General features: G+C 41.8%; 1 protein-coding gene across 3 annotated transcripts in view; it reads left to right on the top strand.

Moving 5' to 3' along the window:
* lsp1a (lymphocyte specific protein 1 a) overlaps nucleotides 1-16,312 on the top strand; it is a 59,214-nt gene that overhangs the window by 26,733 nt on the left and 16,169 nt on the right. For 2 of the 3 annotated variants that reach the window (XM_084059754.1, XM_084059752.1), the window contains exons 3-8: nucleotides 445-964; nucleotides 3,670-3,821; nucleotides 5,471-5,729; nucleotides 8,373-8,510; nucleotides 11,658-11,699; nucleotides 13,320-13,363. In XM_084059754.1, coding sequence (XP_083915880.1) covers nucleotides 445-964; nucleotides 3,670-3,821; nucleotides 5,471-5,729; nucleotides 8,373-8,510; nucleotides 11,658-11,699; nucleotides 13,320-13,363 — 1,155 coding nt within the window. The remainder of the gene's footprint in view (nucleotides 1-444; nucleotides 965-3,669; nucleotides 3,822-5,470; nucleotides 5,730-8,372; nucleotides 8,511-11,657; nucleotides 11,700-13,319; nucleotides 13,364-16,312) is intronic. The other variant, XM_084059753.1, reaches the window with a different exon arrangement.

Raw genomic sequence — 16,312 nt, 5'->3', positions numbered from 1 at the left:
CCACATCCTTCGTCAGCATCTATCTAGAAATGTCCGAAACCTGGAAAAAATATGTGCGTGGGTGTGTGTGTGTGCCTGTGAGAGTGTGTGTATCTCGAGAACCGCACGACCGAACAACTTCAAACTCGCCGTTCGTGTTACCGAGCCGAGGACCTGGGGGAATAGGCAGTTGTCCAGAACTGCCAATCCGACTGATATGCCCATACTGTATATGGTTATACTGATGAAATCAGCGATCTCCGAGCATAAAAGGGACAAGGACAGAGAGCTCCATATATGGGCATAAAAGGACACAGGCAGACAGACAGACAGATTGCATTGTTCGTTCCCAACTTGCATTGTTCCCAAATTGCATCGTTCCCAACGTGCATTGGTTCCCCAGTAGGCCAGTGCCGGCCCAGTATGACCAATGATAACGTAACATCTCCTTGTGTTCCCTCTCAGGTACGACGGCAGCCTGAAGCCCAGCAGCTCCCCGTCTCTGGAGGAGGACGAGGGCTTCAGCGACTGGACCCAGCGCAGGGAGAAACGCAGGCAGCAGCGCATGCAGGAGCTCTGCCAGGAGCCAGAGGAGGAGAAACGCAGGCAGCAGCGCATGCAGGAGCTCAGCCAGGAGCCAGAGGAGGACGAGGAGAAGGCACTGCCCAACGGAGCGCAAACGACGAGCACCACCTCGAGAGGAGGAGGAGGAGGAGGTCTCCAGGACCTTAAGACCCCGACGGCCACGCTGACCACGTCCTCGTCAAAGCGTTTACACAGACAGCACAGAGAGCAGGAGGAGGAGGAGAAGACGAGGACGTCGAGCGAGAGGAGGAAGGAGCTCGAGGAGGAGGAGGAGGCGGCGTTCAGAGCGGAGCAGGCCAGGAGGGAGAAGAAGGAGAGAGAGGCAGGAGAGCAGAGAACGAGGGAGGAACAGAGACGGGCGACCAAAAAGATGGAGGAGCTTCAGAAGTCACAAGCAGAGGTAATGGTGCAAGTCTCTCTGAACAAAAGCACGTCTGTGAGACCCAGAGTGTTTCTTTCAAGCTGGTGTCTCTATTTCCGGTATAGGTCATGTCATTATTGTCGACTTTGTTTGTTCTTAAAGCCAAAAAAGCCTATATCTACAAGCTCTCAATGCACCACATCGTGATTTCGATTTTGAGCTTGTAGATGCCATTGTTGCTATTCATTGTGCGATTAAGTATAGGCCTTAAGTGGTTAACTATGAGAACGCACAAACATTTGTACATACAGTACTTAGACTTTAATGAACACTGAGTACTGTGTAGACTGTGTACTTCAATTCCAGACATCCTACAATTGTAGACCTTCGAAAGTACTAGTATTTTTTTTTGCCGTACTCATTTTGATTAACTTTGTCAGATGGCTCTTGTCAGATGCCAGTTTCCAAAACACGTTTTGACGCTTTGTGTGGTCCCGTTAATTAAGCACTAACTTAGTTGTCAGTATATTTTAAAAGGTTTTATGATTATGAGATGATGAGGAGAAGCTGTGTTGACTTTAATCTGACAGTTATTATGAAGAGGTATAGGTTTCATTTAACATATTGTATCCCTGCTGTCGGGCAGAAACCAATTATCTCCAAAATATAAACTTTTCAGAAAACGTGTTTTTTTTTTTCAACACTACCCCATCAAAGTTGGTATAGTGACTTTATACATCGTCAGATACTTGAATGTGTCCTTATATAATCATCACTTTACCCAAATACAGCTTAAGTGGCTTTAGGAGGTTTTTGACCATTAATGTGGAGATAGTTAATTAGAATGACAAAGTCAGATGGAGAAAACATGTTGGAGTGACTGACAGTTTGAGGATCCAATGGAGTTAGGAGGTTTAGTTTAATACTTTTATCAGTTACATATTTGTAAAACCCCCACAAAACTTAAAGGGTGTTCAATAGCACTGATTTATAAAAAAAAGTAAGCTATGATACACAGGTTTTAAGTTTCATATACAGTACAATGCATTATGGTTTGTCAGACAGGTTTTATGGGGGTAATTAACATACTGGCCTAAAGGGCCCCTGCGTACTAATGACACACAGACACGCACGCACGCACGCACGCACGCACGCACGCACGCACGCACGCACGCACGCACGCACGCACGCACACACACACACACACACACACACACACACACACACACACACACACACACACACACACACACACACACACACACACACACACACGTGACAACAGGTTTCTGTGGTATCTGATGATTCAGTCACTTTACGATGACACTGACGCGACTCATGAATGATCCAGTGATCCAGTCAGTGTGAATTGTTTCACTGGCCTTAATACTGCCTTGTTGAAGCTGGTGATGCGCACCGAAAACACACACTGAATACACTCACATGCACTAACATGCACTCCGACACACATAGAGTTACTCTGGGAGGAGCTCAAAACGTTTAGGGTACTATGTGGTATGAAAGTCTCTTTAATTGAATTTCTGACATAGTAATTCCCTGGTACAAGACTATATAGTTGTATTGCAAGATATTTTTCAGTAAATATTTCAGTGAAGAATCCGTATTGTTTTACCTTTTTCCAATTAACTAATCCACTGAATCCACTTTTTTGTAAGACAAATTGATTTTACAGAAGGCATTATTTTTCCTCTACAGCAGGGGGTTTTCAACAGGTGGTCCGTGGCCCACTGGTGGTCCGTGAAGGTATTGCATGTGGCCCCTGACCATGCATTTAGCCTAGTAATTGTGAAAGTGAATATTTTCTTCCATGGAACAGTGCACTAAATGATCTATGATGATGCATCATGGATGTTGTCAGTTACTGGGAAGTCGGAGGTCAAGAAATTCCTCAAGGAAAAGTGCCCATATAATCACATTTGTCTGCTCACTCATACATAAGATACAAAGCATGAGTTTAGTGGAAGGTTGGATAAAGTAAGAGAATGGAATAAGGGTAGCCGTGGGGTAGGAATTCATCAGTGGTTCTCAACCTTTTTTTTTTTTAGCTCTGGACCACTCACATATTTCAGATAAATAATGCCTGGGCTTGATATCATTTGTTGCACATTTGTGCAAGAAATTAAATCAAGCAGTAGATGGATGCAGACATGGGATGCATAGAAAGTGTTACCAAAGCACTACTCTTAGTCCATATCCCCACCCAACACAACAGTGGTCCCCAGGTTGATTCTTTGTCAGGGTGGTGGTCCCTGGTTCACAATCAGTTGAAAACCCCTGCTCTACAGGCACAATTTATAGTGTTTTTTTTACACTCTGAGGGCACGGTCACACCAAAATATGGTTGCCCGCTGATAAGCTCAGGTTGTGCACGGCCGACAGTTTTTTTGCAGCCAGTATGGCATGTACCAGCAGGCTTATAGAGCGCATAAACGCAAGGTGTGTGCGACGCGCATCTTTCCGCTGTAGAGGAAAAATAATGCCTTCTGTGAAATCATGTTGTCTTACCAAAAAAGTGGATTCAGTGGATTAGTTAATTGGAATCACGCTATTTCACATTTTCTTATGGTTTATTTGTCACACCCACAGTGTGTAAAAGGCCTTCAGAGTAAAATGAACACCCAGGATTTTACTGTGAAAAAAGTTAAATTACCGGTATTGAATGTGAAATAGATTAGTACTTTTGAAGCTAATCTAACATTTCCACAACTGTCATCACTATGCAGGTTGAAAAGAGGAAAGAGGTGAAAGTCTCGTACACATCCAAGGTCTTCCTTCACCAGGAAGCAAAGCCCAGCAGCATCGCCGGCCACAGAGACACAGCCAGGGAGGACGTGACATCATCCTGCAATAACAATAAATCCAAAAGACCTTCCGGGTAGGTGGTATCCGTGACCGTGACAGCTATTGAGGTCAACTCCATTACAGTGCGATATCTCGAGTAGTCTTGTGTAGCAGCCAGGCAATAGGCTCTATGTCAAGCCCCCAGAACCCAGAGGAAGCAGTGAAGCACATTGGACACGGTGGCCAATCATAGATACTGCAGCTTATTACTGCCGGGGCCAGACACATGAACGAGCGAAAACGGTTTCGACCAATGGGCTCGACTCGTGAGTTGTTGTGCACGGGGTTGCGCACAGAGGTGACACTACTGTGCATGTGAGACGACACAAAGAGTGGCGCAAAACGCGTCACAGAGGCCCCAAATAGGCCCCGCCCGTCACATTTCCCAACCCGGAAGAAGGGGTGAAAAGGGAGTATGCGTCGGGTGAGCAACTCCATACAAGTGAATGGGCGGGGATTTTCGTTACCTCTCTATTATTTTTTAACTCTATGCTCTATGCACAGCTCTATGGGAAGATATTGGGCCTCTTCCTTACTTCCTTCACAGGTGTTGCCAATTGTACTAATTAAGGCTCCGTTCCATTTAGTGTAGTACAGTGGTTCTCAAACTTTTTAATTTCAAGGACCCCCATAACTCTGAGAGTGTACAAATGGACCTCTCATTTGTACACTCTCAAAGTGGGGTCCGGGGACCCCCGGGGTCCTCGGGGGGGTTCCAGGGGGTCCCCAGCAAAAGTAGTTAATATAGGATCACAATCACGTGTGATGCATCACAAATGTTTAAAAAATGTATTAATTTTTTTTTGACATAATCTTGATTCAAATTTTAACATCAATCTTTTCTTCTGGAGGTCCCTGGCACAAAACTTTTTCGTGGCCCGCGGCCAAAAACATATCAATTTGGGGGTCCTTAACATGAAAAAGTTTGAGAAACACTGGTCTATAGCCTGTTTTGATTCCTGAGAAGTCATCTGTATGTTCTCGGAGTGCGTGGTCGTTGTCGTAGTAACAGAGTGGTGGTTGTTGTCGTCATAGTAACAGAGTGGTGGTTGTTGTCGTCATAGTAACAGAGTGGTGGTTGTTGTCGTCATAGTAACAGAGTGGCGGTTGTTGTCGTCATAGTAACAGAGTGGTGGTTGTTGTCATAGTAACAGAGTGGTGGTTGTTGTCGTCATAGTAACAGAGTGGTGGTTGTTGTCGTCATAGTAACAGAATGGTGGTTGTTGTCGTCATAGTAACAGAATGGTGGTTGTTGTCATAGTAACAGAGTGGTGGTTGTCGTCATAGTAACAGAGTGGTGGTTGTTGTCATAGTAACAGAGTGGTGGTTGTTGTCATAGTAACAGAGTGGTGGTTGTTGTCATAGTAACAGAGTGGTGGTTGTCGTCATAGTAACAGAGTGGTGGTTGTTGTCATAGTAACAGAGTGGTGGTTGTTGTCATAGTAACAGAGTGGTGGTTGTTGTCATAGTAACAGAGTGGTGGTTGTTGTCATAGTAACAGAGTGGTGGTTGTTGTTGTCATAGTAACAGAGTGGTGGTTGTCGTCATAGTAACAGAGTGGTGGTTGTTGTCATAGTAACAGAGTGGTGGTTGTTGTCATAGTAACAGAGTGGTGGTTGTTGTTGTCATAGTAACAGAGTGGTGGTTGTCGTCATAGTAACAGAGTGGTGGTTGTTGTCATAGTAACAGAGTGGCGGTTCAGACGGTGGTGCCGGACCAGCCGGAGGTGGTGGTCCCGGAGACGGAGCAGCGTCTGGAAAAGATCCGCCGGAGCCACCAGGAGAAGGAGAGCCAGGAGATGGAGCAGCTCAGACACAGGCAGGTGGAGGCTGAGCAGGAGCTGGAGGAGCTGAAGAAGAGGAGAGGGGAGAGACGCAGGGTCCGGGAGGACGAGGAGCGCCGGAGAGAGGAGGACGACCAGCACCGCTTGGTCAAAGAAGAGGTATGACAGATGACTCTGTTAAGGTTAAAGGAGAATATTGGACCACGGGTTTCTTACCTTTTCTATGATGTTATGATATCCTAGGATGAATGGTACAGTAGAAACATTTCATAACTCGCTAGACGAGATTGAAATCTCAAGATTGAAATCTCTTCTAGCGAGACTTTCGGTTTGGGGCATTCAAGACAATCACGTTGCATAAGTGTTCTGTCTATGAACGTCAGATCTCACAAAAAAAAGAAAAAAAAAGGTATCAAAATATGTGATCTAGCGCAAGGCCTGTTTTTAGCTGTTGCGGACCCGGGATGAAGTTATGACATTTTTCTACTGTACCATTCATCCTAGGATATCATAACATCATAGAAAAGGCAAGAAAACCGTGGTCCAATATTCCCCTTTAAAGGGATATTCCACTTTCAAACATGTTTCATGTCATTGTATCGTCTACTCAGGCTTTTGTGTTTCACCCCAGACAATTTTTAAGTTGCTTGATTCTGTATTTAGATATTTGATATTCATTTTATAAGACACGCCCCCTTCCTAAATCCATGTTAACGATGATAGATTTATCGAAGACACTGGTGACTGATATTGTCCTTCTAATACGAGAGAGGCCCGTGTTTTTTCATTTATTTTATTCTATCATTGTATTGTTTAATAAAAATAAAAAAACAGAAAAAAGTTATTGAAAAAACACAGGCCCCTCACACATTAGAAGACAATATCAGTCACCAGAACCAAGGACGGGTGTTTTCGATGAATCTATCATGATTAAAGTTACAATGGGTTTGTATAGGAAATACTGAATCAAGCAACTTAAAAACTTTTTGGGGTGCTGAGTAGACGTTAAAATGAATCCAAACAAGGGATACAAGTGAAATGTATCCCTTTAATTCAAACTGTGTTGTACGCCCAGGTCATATTGGGCTTAATTTTTGGAAAGAATCTTCATTCTTTCCAAAGGTCATGCAGGTCAAAACCCAGACCATGTCCATACAAAAAACCATGACCCCCCCTAAAACACCATGTCACGGCGTCCGTGTCAGGAGAGGACAGCCCAAACAGCAGCGTGCCATGAACAACTTTTCTATGAACATCTCTATATACCAAGCATCACTATTCTACAGCAATCATTAGGCTATATTTTAACCCATAAACATTCAACCTAAATATTTGGTCAGCTGTATTTTCGTGTTTCTTTGAGACACACATACTGTATAGGTATTTGGGGGGGAGGTTTGAGGATTGTATACACACAAGACAAGACATCCAAACATTAGTTTTTCAAGCTCCTGAGCCATAAACAGGGGCCAAATCCATGCAAGAACCACCTTTGCTTGCACCTCCTCCAACACACTCACGTGACATCAATTCCTCTCCCCTATTTGCACGTACTAGTCCCGGACGTGACGTAACCGTAGCTACAGAGAATGGTAACAATCTGCTCTCTCCAGATGGCAAAACCACCAGCCTTTTCTACCCAAAAGCTTTAAGTAAATAACTTCATTTTGGTATTTCTTTGGTAACATCTGTAAGCCAGTAAGTCTTGCGTCTTCACTTTACCCACAATGCAAACTGCTTCCTTCACATACATACATGTGGTCGCCAGCCGCGACAGCGTGGCTCGTATTGTTTTCACCTCGTGAGTCTGTGTGTGGTGTTTATGTGCAGTGGGGTAAAGTAACTAAGTACATGTACTTACTGTAAGTACACCTTTGAGGAATTTTTACTTGACTGGAGCATTTCCAATTTTCTGTACTTTTACTCCACTAATATTATCATTATATGAAAACTTTAGTTACTAGTTACTTTGTAGATTTTGATTATTATTACAAAACCACTTCAGCCCTACTAACCCTGTATATACATTTCGGCCACCTGAAAAAGCTCGCAATGCATCGCGATGCAACCTATTGTGAGCTTGTAGATCGGCTATTTTCAAAATATTTTGAAAACTTGTGAAATGCTCTGCATAATGAGTACAGTACTTTCTACTTTTGGTCATTTAAGTACATTTTGACACCAATGCTTTTGTACTTTTACTCAAGTCAATTTTGAATTACAGACTTTTACTTGTAACAGAATATTTCTATATTGCAGTATTGGTACTGACATTTCTTACTTTAAGTATGAAATGTGAGTACTTTTTCCACCACCGTTTATATGTCTGTGGACACATTTTGTCAACACGATCGCGTCACAACCATGCAACATGCAGTCACAAAACCTTACAGGTGTGTAGTTCACATCATACTCTAGTCTAGGCCAAGTTTGAAGATGGGTGTGGTCAAAGCAACGATGCCTGAAGTAGCGGGTAAATAGATATTACTGGCTAGCTTATACCATTACCATTCATATTAGTATTTGATCCAACATGATAGCAAGCTTCCAGTGGACAACATTTCTCAGTAACCTTTTTGATTAGCGATTATTCAATCGATTACTTTTTCAATTAATCAAATAATTGATCAATTAGTTCCATAACTTTTTGCACCACTAAACCGCATTGTGGATTATTACCTCATTAACACCTGTGTGTGTGTGTGTGTGTGTGTGTGTGTGTGTGTGTGTGTGTGTGTGTGTGTGTGTGTGTGTGTGTGCGTGTGTGTGCGTGTGTGTGTGCGCGTGTGTGCGCGCGTGTAGGAGGAAAAGAGGAGGATGAAGGGGGACATGGAGAAGAGACGGCAGGAGGCTGCAGAGAGGATGAAGGTCTTCAGCAGCAGTGTGGACGGAGATGAGATGATGCTCAGTGCCTTCAGTCCAAAGAGTCCCATCCTCAAGGTAAGGCTTCTTAAACCACACCCTTCTGAACCGTTTTACTTCATTTGACCATTAAAAACAAATATAGAAGTACATTCTTGATTTATTTAATAATTATTAAATATAAATGGATTTTCTAATAATAATTAGAAAAGCCATGCAACTTTCTAACCCATTCAATCCAGGAATGCATTTCTGTGTCACTTTAGATTTCTTTGGCTATTCAAAAATATCAGCTATACAAGCTACGAGCTTGTAGATCTGCTATTTTTGAAAACACATCGTGGAAATGTGTGCAAATCTTTGAATATATATATATATATACATTTTTAACTCAAATCTTTGCTTCTGGGGGTACCTGGAACAAAAGTATTTTGAGATCCGCGGACAAATGCATATCATTTTGGGTGGTCCTTGACATGAAAAAGGTTTGAGAACCACTGATATTATAGCAACATAAGTTTAAAAAAAATAATATATATATATATATATATATATATTCAAAGATTTGCACACATTTTCACAATTTAAAAAAAAATAGCAGATCTACAAGCTCGTAACGCGGCACCGAGTGCCGCGCTACGAGCTTGTAGATCTGCTATTTTTGAATAGCCGAAAAAAATAATAAAGACAAAAAATCTAAAATGACACGGTATGCGTTCCTGGATTGAATGGGTTATTACAATCATCTCACCTCAAAGCAAAACAAATTGAAGAAAGGAATGGTGAAGAAAAATCAAGATGACCACAAACTCAGTAAAATCACAGGCTCTCTCTATTACAGCAATGTTAACAATGACATATTTCGAAATGTCGAACGATAACATCATTTTATATTATCTTTACAGCCAATGTGTTCAGTTTCAACTTGTAAGTCGCATGTGTGTGTGTATTTGTGTGTGTGTCTCCACCACAGTGAGTGCATGTTAGTGTGATCAAGGAACGCATAATGGATGGATTTATTGTGGTGTGTTTGTTCAGCACAGTCTGCTGTGTGAGACCTGCCTAAAGACAATGGTTTGGTTCACCCAGTGTGTTCATCACTCATTTCAATGCAACCTCACCGCCTTGAGACATTTGAGTGGTTTTAACCCATTTAGACCGGGAACACATCTGTGTCATGTTAAGACGTCTTTGGCTATTCAAAAAATAGCAGATCTTCAAGCTCATAGCGCGGCACCGAGTGCCGCGCTATGAGCTTGTAGATCAGCAAAAAAAATAAAAGAATAATCGTGAACGTTTTTGCAAATCTTTGAATATATTTTTAAAGCGAACATTTTTAACTCAAATCTTTGCTTCTGGGGAATTCTACAAATATCTTCTAAATCCTAACAGTTAAAAAAAAAAAACCTATGTTGCTATAATATCGGTGGTTCTCAAACTGTTTCATGTCAAGGATCACCCAGAATGATATGTATTTGGCCGCGGACCCCCATGTCAAAATATGTTGTTTCAGGGACCCCCAGAAGCAACGATTTTGAGTTATCTATGCTTTAAAAAATAATTTATAATATTCAAAGATTTGCACACATTTTTCATGATTTTTCTAAAATAGCTGATCTACAAGCTCATGGAGCCGCGCTATGAGCTTGTATATCTGCTATTTTTGAATAGCCATAGAAATCTTAGAATAACACAGATGCGTTCCCGGTCTTAATGGATTAAGCATGCCTGTACAGTGTGTACCGTTTAAAAAGTTCCACTCCACTGGAGAGCAAAGGTTTGTAAAGTTAACCACATGAACCCCAGCGGCCCTATTTTTTTGTTATGTCATACTAGGTGAACAACAGCAGATCTATAAGCTCACAACGCACCGTAAACACAACACGTTGTGAGCCTGTAGATCGGCCATTTTGGGTGGAGAGACTTTGCTGTCGAGGGGGAAAAAGGAGGCGATCAAGTATAGACCGGTCAACAAAGTAAATAGGATTTTAATTGGTTGAAATGTTCCACTCATTGGAGAGTGTAAAGATAAATGACTGCAAAACAAACATTTTGTGCTGTATTATCCCAAACAGTAGTTCCCAAACGTTATTGAAAATAGCCGATCTACAAGCTCACAATGCTTCACAATGTGACGCATTGTGAGCTTGTAGATCTGCTATGTTCACTACACCTGGAAAATGTTCTTTGTTCTGAACAACCTTTTTTATTTTGGTATAAAACGAAAGGACAAAAAAAGGATATATACTTACGACCCATATGGGTCTATATGACCCAAAAACGGGTCCCTGATCTAAGACATGTCCACGTTTTGTGTTGTTTGACCTAGTAATGAAGCAGTGAGACAGTGACACAGCTTGACTCTGGCACAGCACTGCATGTCCCACACAGCACCCATTGTACATTACATTCTATTCAAAATAGAACAGCTTTTACAAGGTAACCACCACATCTAATCTAAACGGATTAATACTCCCCATTTGTGCAAAAATAATCTCATAAAAATAAAGGCTTTATTTGTCCCCAAAGGAATTCCAAACCAAATAAACGCAGAGGTGGACAGATTAATGAATCACTGCTCACATAAGTACTCACTTCATACAATTAAGTAAAACACTAAAACATAACTAACTACTACGTGCAATGTTTAGGAATGGCCCTGGAGTTGTATCTTTTTTTTTTTTTGCATCTCCGCATAATAACACAATATTGTTGTTATTCTTAACTTTTTGTGTTTTTTCGTAAATTAACGGCCCTACTTGATCATACTACAACGTCACACAAAAGTAGCAAAAGTAGCAGATCTACAAGCTCGTTCGCGCAGCGTTTCGAGCTTGTAGATCTGCTACTTTTGCTATTTTGGAATTTTACAGTTTTGAACATAATGAGGTTTCCACCCGACAGAGTCGATATGCTGTTATCCCTCTGTAACCGGAACACGCTCTTTGACCAGAGGCTAATTCCATGCTTCAATCATAACGTAACTGAATCCACTCAAACTGTAAGACGATTGCAAAAAACGGTCTTCTTCTTTATCTGAGCAAATTGACAATATCAATTCCTGCCTCTATTAAAACATTCTTCTCCTTATGAAAGCTATAGTTCAAACTGATGATGGGGGGGGGGGGGGGGGGGGGGGTTGCTGTGGTGTTTTTTGTGTGTTTTGAAGGCTGTGTCCTTGGTGCTGTCATGAGCCTGTCCTTCTGCTTGTGTCTGTAATTTCAGAAAGGGAATGAAGACGTTCCGACAGCAGAAAGTACTTGCTCGGTGAGTGTGTGTGTGTGTGTGTGTGTGTGTGTGTGTGTGTGTGTGTGTGTGTGTGTGTGTGTGTGTGTGTGTGTGTGTGTGTGTGTGTGTGTGTGTGTGTGTGTGTGTGTGTGTGTGGGCACGGCATAAGGGATTCTTTTGTGTGGGCGAAATCAGAACCTGAGAGCGCGTAGAATAGTGGCAACTTTGATGTTTTACCACTTTCACCTGGCAACTCATAATTAGGCAACATTTTCAAAACAATTTTAAGAAATACAAAACATCAAGAGCAATTAAAATGTTTTCAAAGTTTTCAAAATAGCACCTTGTGCCACATCACATTGTGATGGGATGTGCTTGCAGATACAGTATGTTATTTTCACTATTTGTCGCATGACGAAGTAGATATACATAGGGCCTAGGTGGTTAACCGCTATGGAAATGTGAGTGTCAAAGTGTCAAATTAAGACTAGTTTATTTATTTAAAAAAAAATAAGCTGCACTATGTAACTTTCCTGTTCTACCCTGGATTTGAACCCGGGTCTCCTTTTACCACTGAGCTAATAGAGCCTGCTTGCTTACTGTGGGGAGAAACAGAATTTTGACCTTCAGGTCAAACTTTTTGTCAAACCAGAAACAGGATCGTGTCAAAGGTCATGTCCAACCTAGACACAGGATCTCAATGTCTCAATAGAAGAGCAGGGACACCAAATACAACCACCCCAAAATATCATTTTATTCACACAAAAAAATAATCATATCCCCCATCATGCAAAGGTCACCTAGAGTTTTGCATTACAAGTGTTTGTTTCACACATATAAGCAAGTGTGAAATTAAGACTTTTTTTGTTTGACTGAGGGACAGCAATCATGACCATCTTGTCCACCTTCTAAGTGGGTTCCGGGAACCCCCAAGGATCCTTTATTTAGTTTTAAAATATTTTTTTGTTTTTTTTTTATTATTTTAGAGAGGGAAAGTAGGCTGACAGGAAATGGGGAGAGAGATGGGGGGGTGACACGCAGCAAAGGAGTCGAACCCGCAACATGCTGTCAGGCTGGCATTGCAGCCTAGGGTGCCTGGACCGTCGTGCTACGGCCCAGGCCACCCCTAAGGATCCTTGAGGGGGTTCCAGGGGGTCCCCCTCGCTAAATGAATAATAGTTACGAACCAAATGGATCCCTTACAGGTCTGTAACTCCGAGAGTGTACAAACGGAACCAATTTGGTTCCGTTTGTACACACTCTGCGTTATGGGAGGTCCGTGGACTAATGTATATACCAAACCTTGAAATTAAAATGATTTGAGAAAATTGAGAACCTCTGTCTTTAGACTGTAGTTTTACTCTCCTGATATTGGGAATTCACTGTAATCACGCCTAAATAGCCTTGCACTGTACAGGGGCTGCTTGAACACACTGAAGTCATATGAGAGCAGACAGTTGCAGTCAAAGGGAGCTCGTTTGATGAAGACCAGTAGAGGCTAGCTTTGTTTGAATTGGAAGAAAATCTCGAAATCTGGAGCCAAATGCAGAAGTGTAATTAACAGCACTATCTCGATCAGCGACTGAATTTATGCAGAAATGTGGAAGTCATCTATCTTACAGTCCAAGAAATAACGTCAGACGCTGTTTTCTCTTTCAGATCACAGAGAGAACACAATCCCTCAACCGATCGCTGAAGAAAAGGTGAGTTCCCACATTTCAAACATTTTGCAGCAAACAACATCCGTCCAAGATTTTATTTGTCACATACAGACAGACTGTGCTACGTGCCAAGTAATATCCAGTAATATTCAGCCATTTCGGCCATTTGAAAATAGCCGATCTACAAGCTCACAATGCGTTCTTTTTTTCGTTTTTTATGAATGCCCTATTTTAGAATAGAATAGATTTTGCCACTTGTTGCACTAATACATGGAATCTTGGAGCTCAGCTCCCAGGGTCAGCATTTAAAAAGACAGAAAATACAGACAGACAGAAAGAACACACATCCTACAATATCCTACAATACTACTCTTTAAAAAGACATATTTTTTAGCATTGTATGAAAAGTAACAGAAGTAGCCTATCTACAAGCTCACAGCGTGTTGTGAGCCTGTTTATTTATTTTATTAATATTTAACTGATTTAACTGTTTAACTATTTAATCTTTAAATTGTGACTAAATAATAAGTACATCCATTGGGAAAACTGCTTCTTTTTTTTCCATCTACTGAAAAGAAACGTTGAAGGTTTTCACCCAACAGTGACGATACAACTAAACATAATTAAGTCGCTAATAAAAGAAACAAAGGTTATAAGCAACGAGCAAGGAACCAGTACTTCCCGTACCAGTGCCAGTGGTGATAAAATAGGCCTAATCAGTGGTGGAAAGAGTACTCAAATTCTTTACTTAAGTAAAAGTATCAATACTGCAATGTGGAAATACTCTGTTACAAGTAAAAGTCCGGAATTAAAAATGTACTTGAGTAAAAGTACAAACGCCTCTGATTGGGTGAGAGCCCCCTGAAGGCCTATAGTCTTTAGACAGCACAAGCCCTTGAAGGCACTAAAGGCAGTTTATGCTGGTTAAACGGCCGGTGGTGTCTGAAAGTAAACACAGACACAAGAGGGTTAGAGGCGACCTCTCCACCTCTCTCCGTGCATCACCTTTTGTCAGCCGTTGATTTATGGCTGTGGTTAACTCCAACCAGATGCAGGAGAGGGGGGTGGGGGCTGGGCTGGGTTTTCTCTGGTGGCCGACCGGGCCGGTGAAGTATGGCTGTGAACGAACCACATGGCTCCAGACAGTCTACTGGTAGTAAGTTATCAAGTGATAAAAAGCCCAGATCTGTGTTGCCAGATTTTTTTTGCGAGATCACGTCTTAGGAAAGCAAGCCCAAAAGAAGCGACTAGGCCACATGAGCACTTTAAACCAGTGGTTTTCAACCAGTGGTCCGGGGACCACCAGTGGTCCTTGAGGGGGTTCCAAGGGGTCCCCAGACAAATTAATAGTTAGTAACCAAATTGAACCTTGTGTGTCTGTAACTCTGAGAGTGTACAAATGGAACCAAATGGACCCATAAGGGTCCATTTGTACACTCTCAGAGTTAAATGAACACTAATGATGATGATATAGTATAATCAAAATGGTTGAGTCCCTGGCACATCTTTTCAAGTGGGGGTCCGTGGGCTAATATGTGTCAATTTGGGGGTCCTTGGCATGAAAAAGGTTGAAAACCACTGCTTTAAACCTATACCTAAATATCGGCTATTTGAAAATATCAGATCTACAAACTCAAATCTTGCATGCACAAAATATTTTCAGATAGTGGTCTGCGGACAAATACATAATAATTTGGGGGTCCTTGACATGAATTTAGTCGTTATTCTAATGAATTCCTCCTCACACACATTTCTGTGTTGTCACTGCTGTTGCGTCCTACTGCTGCCAGTGAGGAGCCCCCACCGGGAGGACGTAGGGCCTTCGTCCTACTCCTCCTCCTCCTCATTCGAAACAATGGTGGTTGTATGGTGGTAGCCCAAAAACCCCCAAGCTCATAACACGCCGCATCCGCAACGCATTGTGAGCTCATAGCTCCACTAGTTTCCGTCTGTCTGTTGTGCGACGGAGCATAAATTAGGCCTAAAGAAGCTCCTAGTAGCTTCATACTGAAGTAGTGAGTTCTTGATCCCACAGTGAGAACAGTGAATAGCCTAATATCACATCATTCCATCCAGATGAACCCTTTTTTTGACATCCCAATTAATCATGACATCATTAGACGTAAATTCATTTGATGTGTGCGTTTTTTCCTCCAGTTGTGGCCGTGGGTGTTTGGAAGGAATTGAGACATTCTTAACCCTTTGAAATCAGGAACGCATCTGTGTGTCATTTTGAGATTTCTTTGGCCTATTCAAAAATAGCAGATATACAAGCTCATAGCGCTTGTAGATCTGCTATCTTTGAAAAATCGTGAAAATGTGTGCAAATCTTTCAATATATATATATATATATATTTATTTTTAAGCAAACATTTTAACTCATGTTACAACTTCTAGGGGTCCCTGGAACAAAATATTTTGAGATGGGGGTCCACAGCCAATTACATATCATTTTGGGGGTCCTTGACATGAAAAAGTTTGAGAACCACTGATATTATAGCAGCATACGTTTTTTTAAAAACTGTTTTAGAAGACATTTGTAGAATCCTCCAGAAGCAAAGATTTGAGTTACAAATGTTCGCTTACAAAATTTCCAAGATTTCCCCCCCAAAAAATGCAGATCTAGCTCGTAGCGCGGCACTCGATGCCGCGCTATGAGCTTGTATATCTGCTATTTTTGAATAGCCAAATAAATCTTTAAATGACACAGATGCGTTCCCTGTCTTAATGGGTTAAATGCCAAGTGAAGGATGCGTTTTGTCCTACAATACGTTAAAAATGTCCGGCCCTCGTGCAGAAAGCATGACGTCATTCAGCTGGCTCTCAGTATCTCTACAGCAGTAGAACAATGAATCCAGACATGGCAAATAAAGCAGCCATGTTAATCTGCCAGGACTTTTATTCTAATGATTCAGGCGTGCAAGCCTGGCTTTCTCCACAAAAAAACACTCCAACTAATGTACAAAGTGAGCCGCAGTGTCATAATAACAC

The sequence above is a fragment of the Gymnoscopelus microlampas genome (genome assembly GCF_963454915.1).
Source record: "Gymnoscopelus microlampas genome assembly, chromosome: 6".
NCBI lineage: Eukaryota > Metazoa > Chordata > Actinopteri > Myctophiformes > Myctophidae > Gymnoscopelus > Gymnoscopelus microlampas.
Note: the sequence above shows the minus strand (reverse complement) of the source record. Positions and strands in the feature narration are given on the sequence as shown.